Source organism: Barbatula barbatula (genome assembly GCF_947034865.1).
Source record: "Barbatula barbatula genome assembly, chromosome: 20".
In the NCBI taxonomy this organism is placed as follows: domain Eukaryota; kingdom Metazoa; phylum Chordata; class Actinopteri; order Cypriniformes; family Nemacheilidae; genus Barbatula; species Barbatula barbatula.
Window position 1 is genome coordinate 17,758,459 of NC_136783.1, and position 13,025 is coordinate 17,771,483.

The 13,025-nt window shown below is 37.7% G+C and overlaps 1 protein-coding gene across 1 annotated transcript; it reads right to left on the reverse strand.

Moving 5' to 3' along the window:
• Window positions 1-62: 62 nt before the first annotated feature.
• Window positions 63-12,683, reverse strand: mapkapk3 (MAPK activated protein kinase 3). Its single transcript, XM_079483856.1, has 10 exons — window positions 11,919-12,683; window positions 6,306-6,445; window positions 5,345-5,409; window positions 3,952-4,031; window positions 3,731-3,857; window positions 3,521-3,596; window positions 3,297-3,421; window positions 1,569-1,654; window positions 1,410-1,490; window positions 63-675 (listed from the first exon to the last, which is right to left on the reverse strand). The coding sequence occupies exons 1-10, from the start codon at window positions 12,198-12,200 to the stop codon at window positions 520-522; spliced, it is 1,218 nt and encodes a 405-aa protein (XP_079339982.1). The 5' UTR covers window positions 12,201-12,683; the 3' UTR covers window positions 63-519.
• Between the last annotated feature and the right edge of the window lie 342 nt (window positions 12,684-13,025).

Genomic DNA, 13,025 nt, shown 5'->3' on the forward strand with positions numbered 1-13,025 from the left:
GACAAAAGAGAAGCACATCTTGCAACACAAGTAATTGTGAATAATTTCCAGGACACACCCAATCATCTGAAAATGTCTTAAAAGTTTAATTCCTAATAAAAAGATGGCAATAACAAAAGCCAAATTAACAGCAAAAAGGACTGCATGATGGGACTACTGGGGTTTAACTAAAAGACTGGAGGAGATTTAAAGACATAGAGACACATTTTATACAAATATACGCAGAGATGTACACCATATAACAGTTCACTACATATAAAAAGAGATACACATAACATTAACATACACACACACTGCTGAAGAATGTCAGAGTTTTCAGTCTTTCACTGCTGGTGGTCGAAGCCTTTTCCTCCTACATTTTCTCTCATTTAATAATTTATGCATCTCATGTTTTCGTCTTCTCCATGGGTCGATCCGTCCATCATCTCTTGTTCTTTGGAGACCTCATCTATTCCCTTCGCCATTCTTGACGTCCTTTCAACAGTTGTTTCACTTCTATCGTTGTCACTTATTCCTTTCTCATTGGCTACTGCAGCCGGATCCACCGCTCTTCTCACCGGTGGCCGCTTTCTTGCGTCTCTTGTTCAATAAGGGATTACTGGAGGCGTCTAAGTCTTTAATCTTCACCTGGTCGTAATCTACACGCATGGTGGCCAGAGCACTAGTTAACTCTTCCTACAAACAGAGAAAGAGCAAAAAGCTAAACATTGTTCAATAGAATAAATATTGTTTTATTTGTATTTGTATTAGTTTTGTTATTGCATGTAAATGAGTGCACATATTTATGTATATACATAAAATATTACTAATCCTTTATCAGTCCAAAGGTTCTTTTTGCACCATACTAATATAAAGTTATACTTCAATCGTTTTTTTAGAAAAAGATTCAAAATTGTAATTCTTTCATTATCTACCTCTTGTCATTTCAAACCAAAAATAAATGATTTTCTTTCTTTTGCAGAACAAAAACAAGACATTTAGAAAAATGATGGTAACAGAAAACTGTTGGTCCCCATTGACTTTGATTGATTTGTGTCCATACATTAGAAGTCATTGTGGACCAACGGTTTTTGGTTACCAAAATTTTTCAAATGATCTTCTTTTGTGTTTAGCAGAAGAAAGACAATCAAACATGTTTATGATGACAACAGGGTGAGTAAATTATGACAGAATTTTCACTTTGAAGATGAACCATTCCTTCAATATTCCTTCACGGCTCGATTATGTGGCTCCCTCTTGAGTGCATCGATGGTATTGCAACTAATACAAATGTCTGTTATGGCTTGTTTAGATATTTTAAATAAAATGTCTTAGCAAAATCGCTCATTGGCAAATGCAATCATGTAAGAGTGAATATAAATGTGTAATCCTCCTATTGGCCAGCAGAGGTCAGTGCAGTCTTATCTCACCTTGACCTCGTCCCACATCTCACTGTCTTCTGCCAACACTCGAGTGGTGTGTAGAGGCGTTTGAGGAACCACCATTGATTGCTAAAAAAACAAGCAAGTGTTGAAAACCTGGTATAGGTTCAGTGCAGTTATATAAACACAATCAGCTGAAGCACTTACATTGATCCAAGGGTGATTCATGAATTTGTCAATGGTCATTCTTTCATTGGGGTCTGTCTTTAACAGCTGGTGAATCAGCTGCTTGGCTGGAAGAAATATTGCTGTGTTAGGTCGATATATAGACAAGCAAAGACACGTGACAGTTATTATAGATTCAGTACACTCTCTAAGGCCCCTTCAGTAAACACTGACCGAAAGGTCTCTTAGCCATGTTCAAGATCACTGGATCTTCATCCTTGTTTACTTCATTGTGTTAGTTTAACCATAACAATGTTTGGGTCAAAACAACAGCATGCGACTTTGGACATTCATACATAGCAGCTTTCAGTTTTAATAAATAATAATAATAATAATAGTAAATAATACAGCCCCCTTGAAAGTTTGTTGGGGGCCCCTGCAATGTAAATTTAACAAACACAGCCAAATTCTCAGAGGTATTTATTATCTGCTTTTTCCAACATGTCACTAACACGGTCTGTTCTGAGCATCAAATCTATATTGAAATGTTCCCCTCTGCTGTCTTAGGTGCACAATATTTACAAAACACTGAATTGAGAATCCAAGTGTGGAAAACATGCATGCATAATTAAGGGTGTCTAATAAAATCCATACAAAAACTAAAAACAACTGAACGTAAAAAAAATATAAAGAAAAAGAAAGTTAATGGCCAGCATGAAAAAAATTAGGAAATGTAAAACCACTGAACTATGTGAAACGGGAACTATAACCTTTGCTGCATCCCAATTAACCTACTTTAACTATGCCCTTAAAGTATGTTCTGCTTTTGTTACGGTAAAAGTATATGCATTTTAGCATGGTTTGATGCCTAGGCAACACTGTGATCCTTAACTATCACAAACATCAAAATTCAGCTCTTCCTTGCATTTAAGTATTTATTCGTTTATTATTTCATATGTAATGTTGACTGTTTAGACCGTTTCATCGGATGTGCGCGTGCCTGACCCCCATTTAACTTCCGGTTTGTGTTTGGCTAGTACTATACAGTCACTGAACTCTCTGCAAGTCCCTTTGGATAAAAGCGTCTGCTAAATGACTAAATGTAAACGACTATTTATATTTTATTAAATTTAAGTTCATATTAATTTATATTACCATTTCATTGTATAATAATTGTATTAAATTTGTATGTTCAGTTGATTAAATAAATAATTTGTTGAATGGGTCCTAAGTTTGGTGGACCCAACTACACTGACATCTAGCGGGTGAGCTTGGTATCGCAGTCTAAATGCAAAATATAGGAGAGACAAGTTTAGCCAAATAACGGTGCGTCTCGGTTTCATTTGATTGTTATCAAAAATAATCTACAGGCACTCTATTGTTTGTGACTGGAAGTTAAGGGGAGGACACCGTAACTAAACTCCGCCCTCTCGCGATGAGTTGTGGGTAATATCAGTGTCCATCCACACTTCGATTTTGACAGGAAACAGACCATTCGGGTACTTTGTGAATACTCTGATATCTGATATTTATAAAGTCAAAAGCGCTATGTAAATAAAGCTGACTTGGTTTGACTTGACTCACTTATTCGTCATACTATGATTTGGGACATTCTTATTCTATTTTTTCGAAAACTATCTAGGACGCATAGTATGCAAATTGGGATGCAGCTCATATATACATAAATTACATCATAGTCATGGTAACGGTGCTCAAAACACAAAGGACAGTCTCCTCAAGTGACATAACGTTTGACAGGGTACAATGTACCTTCCTCAGACACTTCTGCCCACTCAGGGTTGGGAAACTCATACTGGCCCATTCGGATACGTCGTTTCATACCCGGTGAGATGGCCTGTCCCGTGTTGGAATAAAATGGCGGAAAACCACACAACCTACAGGCAACAACAGAACTGTCTCAGGTAAACTTGCAAACATCTATATCACAAGAGTTGTTCTTTAACATGTAATGGGTTCGAATTGCTCATACTCACAGGATGTACATTATAACGCCCAGAGACCACATATCACATGATTTATCATATTTCTCAGGACCTAACACTTCCGGTGCTGCAATGTCAAAATACACACAAAGAGAGAAAAACACATTCGATGACATTAGCAGTCGATCTGTTACATTTATTTGAGATATACACAACAACCCTGTTTCCTCTTAAGGTCGCTAAGACTGTGAGCGTACTGACCTACATAATACGGTGTGAAGCAGGGCGTTTGTAAGGGGTTATGAAGTGATGTTTCTTTAGCAAAGCCAAAGTCTGTTAGTTTCAGAACTCCACTGTTCTCTTTATTGTTGTAGAGCAGGTTCTCTGGCTAAGGAGGGAGGACGATGACACATAAATAAACTAAACCATTTCTTTAAAAAGCTGCGAAAGATGTACAGTAGAACTAGAAGTGTACTTGTTACCTTGATGTCTCTGTGGGCAATGTTCATGTTGTGCAGGTACTGAATGGCTCTGCCGATATCTCTCATGATCTCAGAGGCTTCTATAGAAAGAAATAATTCGCATAACATGACTAATAACACGCAATACTATTGAATGACCCTATATAGTAATTGACCCTTGTGGAAATTACATGGGGATTAACCTTCACATCATATCAGTAGTAGAGAAATACATAAGAAGACACATTACATTACGCCACTAGGCGTGAGTGTCCACAGGCGTGTTGCTTGTGTAACCCAGACAAGAGCGGTTCGTTGTGTACGCTGTCTAAAGTCTACCCACCTAACTAACTGACTGACAAACTAATAGACTATTTCACTAATTCACTATCCAAGTGACTGTCGAACAAATGAACAAAGAAACAGATGGACTACTGATTACTTTACTAATGTACTATCTGGCTGACTGACTTACAAACAACTGAACAAACAAACAAACTAACTTTCTAACAAACAAACAATCTACCCACCTAACTAACTGACTGACAAACTAATAGACTATTTCACTAATTCACTATCCAAGTGACTGTCGAACAAATGAACAAAGAAACAGATGAACTAACTGACTACTTTACTCATTTACTAGCTGACTGACAAACAAATTAACTATCTAACAAACAAAAAGTCTACCCACCTAACTAACTGACTGACAAACTAATAGACTATTTAACTAATTCACTATCCAAGTGACTGTCGAACAAATGAACAAAGAAACAGATGAACTAACCGACTACTTTACTCATTTACTAGCTGACTGACTGACAAACAAATTAACTATCTAACAAACAAAAAGTCTACCCACCTAACTAACTGACTGACAAACTAATAGACTATTTCACTAATTCACTATCCAAGTGACTGTCGAACAAATGAACAAAGAAACAGATGAACTAACCGACTACTTTACTCATTTACTAGCTGACTGACTGACAAACAAATTAACTATCTAACAAACAAAAAGTCTACCCACCTAACTAACTGACTGACAAACTAATAGACTATTTAACTAATTCACTATCCAAGTGACTGTCGAACAAGTGAACAAAGAAACAGATGAACTAACTGACTACTTTACTAATGTCCTATCTGGCTCAGTGACTTACAAACAAATGAACTGACTGACTACTTTAACTCACTAGGTGAGTGACAAACAAACAAAATAACTAACTAAAAACAAACTTACTAACAAACAAACCACCTGACTAACCGACAAATTGTAACAAAACAGAGGAACTAACTAACTCCGTGACTTGATTTACTAGCAGACTGACCGACAAATATTTCTAACAAGTAATCTTACATGCTAGGGTCAAAGTTATTTGAGGTGTGTGTGTGTGTGTCTGTGTATGTTCACCTCTCTCAGTGAAGGCCTGGTCTCCTCTGGCCTGAATTCTGCTGAAGAGCTCTCCCCCCTCCATACTAACACAACAAACACAATACAATGCTTTACAACAGTTCCTCTCATTATACAGCTTCATGCACAATAACCCATCAGAAATAGTGGAACGAACAACATGGCATGATGGGTATAAAGATTATGTAAATGATTTCAATGCCAAGACTGTCCAAATCCGTGAGGGCGGCAGGAAATGAGCTCTAAGGAAGCAATGGAACATTTGTCTCCTATGTGAAACTCTGAGGGCTGAACTTCAAAGTCAGAGAGCTCTCAAATAGTTTAGCCATTTTAAACCATTTCACAGCTATCTCTCACCCGCTTCCTTCCGTTGTGTTTCTACATAAAGTGCAGTTCACCCTCTTAATATAGCACTCAAAGCCACCACTTCAGCCGACCAGTGCGGTTGAAGTTGTATTTTCATCTTTCACAAGAAAAGCATAAAATAATGTGGGAGATAATAAGAGCCAAAATGGGAATCGAAAGTTTATTCATGCAGAGATTGTAACATAAGATCAGCATGGCATCTTTCTCTTCTGGTTTCGAGCATGATTTACAAAATGTTGGGTTCATCTATTGAACATTAAAGGTGTCAAATCATTCCTTATATTCTTTATATTCATATGCAGAGACAATAATAAATAATATGAATAGATCTACTCGCAGGTTGATTTTCCTACAAAGTACATTTCCAAAACGTTGCTTTGTTTGTAGATCATCCACATTTGAAATTTCTTTTAAAAGAAGTAGTACACTTTCTACACCTTTAAATCGGTTTTCCCCTGCTATTTATTTATAAAATGGCAGAATTCATCACCATGGCAGACTAAAGGGGCAGCTATTGACATCTGCATATAAATAGCTGTAGTATTTCCGACCGCTGTAGGGGTGAGAACTTACGTTAAACAGTGACAAGACTCACCATTCCATAATGATGAGAAGACATTTTTTCCCACGATACATGTTTTCATAAAGACTGATGATGCGGACTATATGTGGCCCTACGGAGACCCTCCAGTGCAGCTCGACTTCTCTTTGAGCTTTGGGGCAGTCGTACAGAATCTAAAGATAGGAAAGTACAAGAAAACGCAATATGAATAAAAAAGAACACATCTGGGTTGCTCTCGAAAACAACTTTTTGGACTTTCATACTTTTTGCAGATAATCGAACGCAAAAGCGACTTACAAATGAGGAAACATTCAACATTCCTTAAGAGACTTGATGCAAATGCCACAGAAAATATTTGAAGTCATACCTTAGTTTGTAAAAATGGCATTTATAGTAACGTTAATCTACTGTGTAATGGAGGTTTGTAGTGTTCTTGAGAGTCCTTTAGCATCGTGGTTGTGTAAACATTTATTTTTCAATATTCTTAAGGTTATAGAGTGGCACTTTAAGCCACACATTCTGCAAAACGAGCCTTAGTTATATTGGACCGAGAACATTCACAGCTTCACAGCTTTCCACAGCATTAAAGGAGAACAGGCACGCATCTCATTTTGTCTAAAAGAAAAGAGAACTGTGCATTTCCTCAAATGTATCTGTGTCAGTTCAGAAAGCCCCTTGTTGGGCTTCCCTGTGTCCCTGTGTAAGATTCAGACACAGTTGTACGTCCTTTACCTCTTTCATCTTAGAAAGGATGAGTCTAACACACAATGTGAACATAAATAGAGAGAGACCTTGACATTGCACATGTATTCCATCAGAGAATATGTTGGGGGATTGAAATGCTGTAATGTTTTGGTGAACACGCATGACAAGCTCATGGCCAAGAGCCCAAAAAGGTATTTCGTTTGTACAAGATAAACGTCCTTCTGGGAAAAAAATGAATTTTGGGTATAATTTTGTGTAAGAATGATACAAGGTAGCTTTAATATTTCATTCATAACATCCACAAAACATTTGTCATTTACATCGAAAACACCTTTTCTGAGTAAACCCTTTTTTTTTAATAAAACACAATTTAACATAATTTTACCCGTTTTAAACATGTTTACAAAGCTGCAACCAATCCGAACGTGATTCATGGTTTTATTTCGATCAATTAAAGGCCGAAAGCTGTTTGCGGAGGCGTAAACCGTTGTAATGTGATTTGACCTCCGCCCACTCCGTGTCCGTCTCTGCATCTGATAATGTTCAGTTTACAGCGCGTGTCTGCGTGGGAGAGAAAGAGACGCAAGTGTTGCCTTCGGTTTCCCAAAGCCAGCTTGACTCATTTAACAGAGTTGCCTGTGGGCAGAAGACGGTGGTTGTAAATGACTGACTGGGGTAACATTTCAAATCTGATTCAGAAAGATCCGGGAAAGCCGTAGCCTACACGAACTGCAGGAAACAGACATCAGGAAGCTCTTTCACAACAATAACACAGAACAGAAGTTGTGGTGGGAGCACACACCTTACACACATGTACTGGTTCATCTGCATGTGCTTTAGAAGTTTAGATTAATGTTTAACCGCAGGTGGAGTGTAGTTAACTAACTTGATCTAGTCATAAAACTGACTGGTATCTGCAAATTATAGCACTTGTGATCAAGACTACAAACTAGGTACGTTACTGTATGATGGTAACAAACTATGTGACCTGTGTATTTTAAACCAGCTGATAAAGCAGTTCAGAAACCATTTGAAAAACAAATGAAAAGCTATAATGGTCTTAATAATGGACGGTAACAACAAAACAATGTCGTAATTGCTGTGAAAGCAATTAGTCAATGTTGGAGCGTCCTGTTGATGTCTTTCACAGACAGACGGTTTCATCAACATGTCTGCGGGGATTATTTGCAAACCCACGAATGCATGACGGGTATATTGACTGTTTAATGTTTATGACTGCATTTCATTTCCTGAGTCTACAGCCTTGGGATTTATGAGTCTCAGCTGGAAGATTTGCTTGATAGACCTCCAACGGGTGTTTACAAAATAAGAGATTATGTTTGTTTAAGGAAGTAATTCATTTGAAGAAGTTTGTGTTAATAGATATGATCTAATATACAAACACACATATGATTGATTTTACATTTGGTGTATAAATTGTTAGGTGTTTCGTACAGATTCAGTCGCATTCAATATTTGTTAAGGGAAAGAAATTCCTTCATCATACACACTCGAGTTGATCCAAATCTGTATACATTTCTGATGAACACAAAGAAAGATATTTGGAAGAATGCTTGTAACCAAATAGTTCCTGGCCACCATTGACTACCATAGTGGCTTGACGACATAAGCAAAACATGTATGACAGTAAGTTACACAACTGAAAATAAAATGGGGAAATTACATCTGGAAATCACTGTATTTTAGTTTTCATGTGAGATAAAGGCTGATAAACTTCATCTTTTTGATTTGAAATGATTCATGAACGTTTTGTTTGCTTTATCACTACCTGTGTTCCTGGTCAAACACACACATGTGTTTTCAGAGTCACGTTTTATGACAACACGTGAAACATGACACTTTGATCCATCAAAAATCAGACGTTAGTAAATGACACAGCTGTCTGACCTTAGCTGATCAAAGTTTCCTCATCTCCTGTTACTTTACAGAGTTTATCTGTGCTCTCCTGTCTGTTCTAATAAAACCCGTAAATATTTGTCTAATTCAAGCCCACGTTTGCTCTTATGAATGCTCTTGTGAACTTCTACAGACAAGCCGGGAGCTCATCTTGTAATTTCTCATACAATCTCACTCTCACCCTCTTTCTATGGAAAACAAAGTGTCTTCCAAAAGACCCTGTGTACTATGCCAGGCCTGGAAAAAGACACTGAACAATGGCTGGATGTTGAATGTGGGCGGAAAGATGAACTCATGACTGTGATATAAACCACTGGACCGTACAAAACCTGACTGCAGAATCGAGACAGACCTTTAAAAAGGAACCAACAGGTTCTTCTATGCCATCGAAGAACATTGTGAAGCACATTTTTTAAAGAGTGTATGTGTTTAGGTTCAATTATCATTTTTGTTTCATTCTGTGAACTACTTACAATATTTCTCCCAAACTTCAAATACAAATATTGTTTCTAGTTTCATTGATTTGCAGAAATGAAAACTGGAGAAACCGATCAAAATAACAGAAAATATGCTCTGTATTTTTTCAGACCTCAAGTACTCCAAAGGAAGCAATGCACTTTTAAGTCATACAACAGTAATATTTGTAAATGTATTTAGGAAATTATTTATAGACTTTGTTATGTGATAACCTGGATTTTTATCACAGATTTAATGCGTCTTGCTTTCAGTCTTTCACGTTGCTGTTTGATGATTTTGTCACTCCTGAGGTTTGATTTGATTGAAATTCAACAGACACTGGACTGGAATGACCACAATACATCTAGAAATGTTGAATCAGCAAATAAATTTGATGACTTATGTTTTACGCGGCTGTATGTAGTAACTACACACATGTGGCAAGTGCAATACTTCAACAATTCAAAGTCAATGGTCAATCCCTTATTAAACAACTGTATGTTATATAACTGCATGCTGTGTAGATCATCAACATTTGTCTTTATTCGACAAATCCTGGGCAAACGTTGACCGCCAAGAACAAATAGTTTTAAGCTCACCAAAAATTCATATCGTGGATCAAACACAACTACACTGTACAGTATATGCATGGTACAGACCCAACAACTGTAATAAATAATCCTCAGAGGGTTCGATTAGACTTTAAGATATCTTCCCTCTGCTGGCAGTCCAGTGTAAATCCAATATAGGGAATCGAGGTTGAATTAAATGAATGATATTGAATGTTATGGCTCTCATCCAGCTAAACAGAGTGGATTAAACAGGACCAATGCAATCACATTCATTACACTTATCCGTCAACATTGTACTTAATTAAAAGGCTGCCGGGATGGACGTTCACCCTGCAGCGCTGCTTCGTGCCTGTTTACCCTGTGATTAAAAAGCAAAGAGGATATTGGGTCATAAATTACTAGTGAATGACTCGATCAGGTCAATTCGATTTTCATTGTATACTAGCACAACGGGATAAGGGTTGCAGAATAACGTAAAACGCATAATTTGGCATTATTAGAAAAACATTCCTCTTATTTAAAACATGTCATTTGACTAACAATAGGCAAGGGTCAATTAAACAAAACTGATATACAAATGTTGACCCTGAAACATTACTAGAGACGCATGTGCGTAACTTGGGGTAAATAATAAAACCTGAAGAAAGCAAGTGGAGACCAGGTATGCCAAACCAGATGGCCAGACAAAACGTTTAAAGGGCCTTAAAAGCTTTATAACATCAAAACCATCTGGATGAAAATTTTGGCAAACTGCACATCTGTTTAAGTACGTTTCATTTATATTGATCGTGTTAAAAAGAGTTTTCAATGGTTATCAAGCTAACAATTTACGAAGTCAAGATAATAACAATTATTGATATACTGAGTCATTCTTTGAAGTCCTTCTCAGCAAAATAATATTTGTCCTCCAACTAAAAACAAACTCTATACTTACAGCATGTCTCTGCTCTCTCCTTATGTGTATCTAGAGTTACTCTGATCCTGCTGGATTAGTGGACAGTAAATCCTCGGCCACGTGGTCACGTGGATGACATGTTTCCATTGCACCGCTCAAATATTGCGTGTCACACCTCATCTCCGAGCCAAACCCGATCTGATGCCTCATAACTGCTGGCCCTCGAGGTTCCAGGAACCTAAACACTGTTTGCAACCCCAAATGCTAAACGTCTAACAGACAAGTCATCTATGTAAGCAGCCTACACGCTGGTGACATTACATGAGGTCATGTCATGAAGTCATGATCTATTTTGTGACAAACAAAACAAGCTGAAGTGGCATCTACTCTGAAGTGGGCTTGCAAGTCAGCACATCACAAGTGCAAACAGAACAGTGTCTCTTTAAAACATGTGGAGAGATTTCAAACATGATGTCACACCTGGCGAGATTTTATTGGAAACTTAACGGTTTGTGAAACAATGGTTTTCACACTGAAGATTGAATTATTTTTGAAGATTTCAGATAATAAGCCTTTCAGATTAACAAAACTGTGCTTTGAATTAATGAAAGTTGTGGTTATTGACACACGCCACGTCAGCGGAGAACGTGATTACGTCATCTTAACTTAACCCCTTGTATTTTTATAATAAGTTATACACGCGTTTTATCTCCAATACATCGAAAGATAAATATTTCTGAAATATTTGTATAAATATTTAGATACTTGTAAATTTGTCACAAAAAGCAGTTAAGCTCAAAACAAGTTACGAAAACTTACACATTTATATATATAAATGTTGTATATACAACGTGCATTAACCATGAATTAAATAACGTTATTTTGTGGTTATGGTTTAACTACGAATAACTTCATTAGTTGTTACTGTAGTCAAACAACGATTAAAGGGAAACAAGACGTCTGCTATTTTGGTTCCAAGTTACCCAAGAACTTTTTCTCAGACAAAACCAAAATTACGCACAATTCATAACAACAACAATGATATTGAAGATACTACTATAATAAACCCCGTTATAATACACACACATGTGCTGTAATTACCTTCAGTGCGCACTTCTGTCCTGTTTTCTTATTATAACACTCCACTACTTTCCCGTTGACCCCCAGACCCAACACTTGACTGGAGATCTTGAAGTCCTCGGTCACGGCGTGACGCTTGATTTCCAGTTTCGGGTGGACCGGCAGGGGGAAGAGAGTGGACTCGCTGTCTGCGGGCTCGTTCTCGGGATGAGCCGCCGCGCTCTCGCTCTCGTCCGTTTTCTCGCTTTGCTCTTCGGGTTTGGACTCCGACGCGTCCGCCTGCGACTCTTCATTCTGAAGCATCTTCCAGCAAAGTGGAAATTATTGAATGAGAGACGCAACGTGGCTTTAAAATCCACTGTAAACTATCCTGTCCTGTCCTGCTGTCAGGGAGTGACGCTGAGCCGAAAATACACTGCTGATAAATTCCTGTCCGGTGACCGATGGCTACACTGTTACAGCGCATTCACCAGCACTGTGATACTAAAACGCATCGAGTAAAAATGCAGGTTTCAACATCACTGGGCTGATAAATTAACATGACCGAATACATATAGAAAGCTAAGCAGACAAGTTTCACGTTTAAAACCACTGGCACGTTACAATAAATCACGTTTTACATTAAGGAGAAGTGATTCCAGTGAAACAGTGCGAGATGTGAAAAGGAAAGTGAGTTCCCGTCCTTTGACTCTCTGTGTTCAATTGGGCTCAGTTCCTCCACCGCTAATCTCTTAAAGGAGCCGCGCACTCCACTGATGCTGCGCGAGCTCGACACGCATCAAGGTCAAGTTTTATTAGCGGCGTTTTCACACGCACTGAGCTTTCGACACCTTAACATTTGAGATCATGGTTCGCACTTTACTTTTAGCCTGCATTCACACAACTACTTCATTCACATGAAATGACTCACAATAATTGTTTTAATGATATTATTTTTGTTTTGTAGTATGACACTGCAACGACATCACGTCACCTATAGTCTAACTCTATTATTTAAAGTCTATTCACAGCTTCACAGTTCATTTCCAAATTCTCTATCAGATGGGAAATGAATGCTCTGGGGAACCATCTAAAAATGTTTAATCGTAATCCATATCAGCTTGTGCATTTTTTAGGGATGTCAATCAA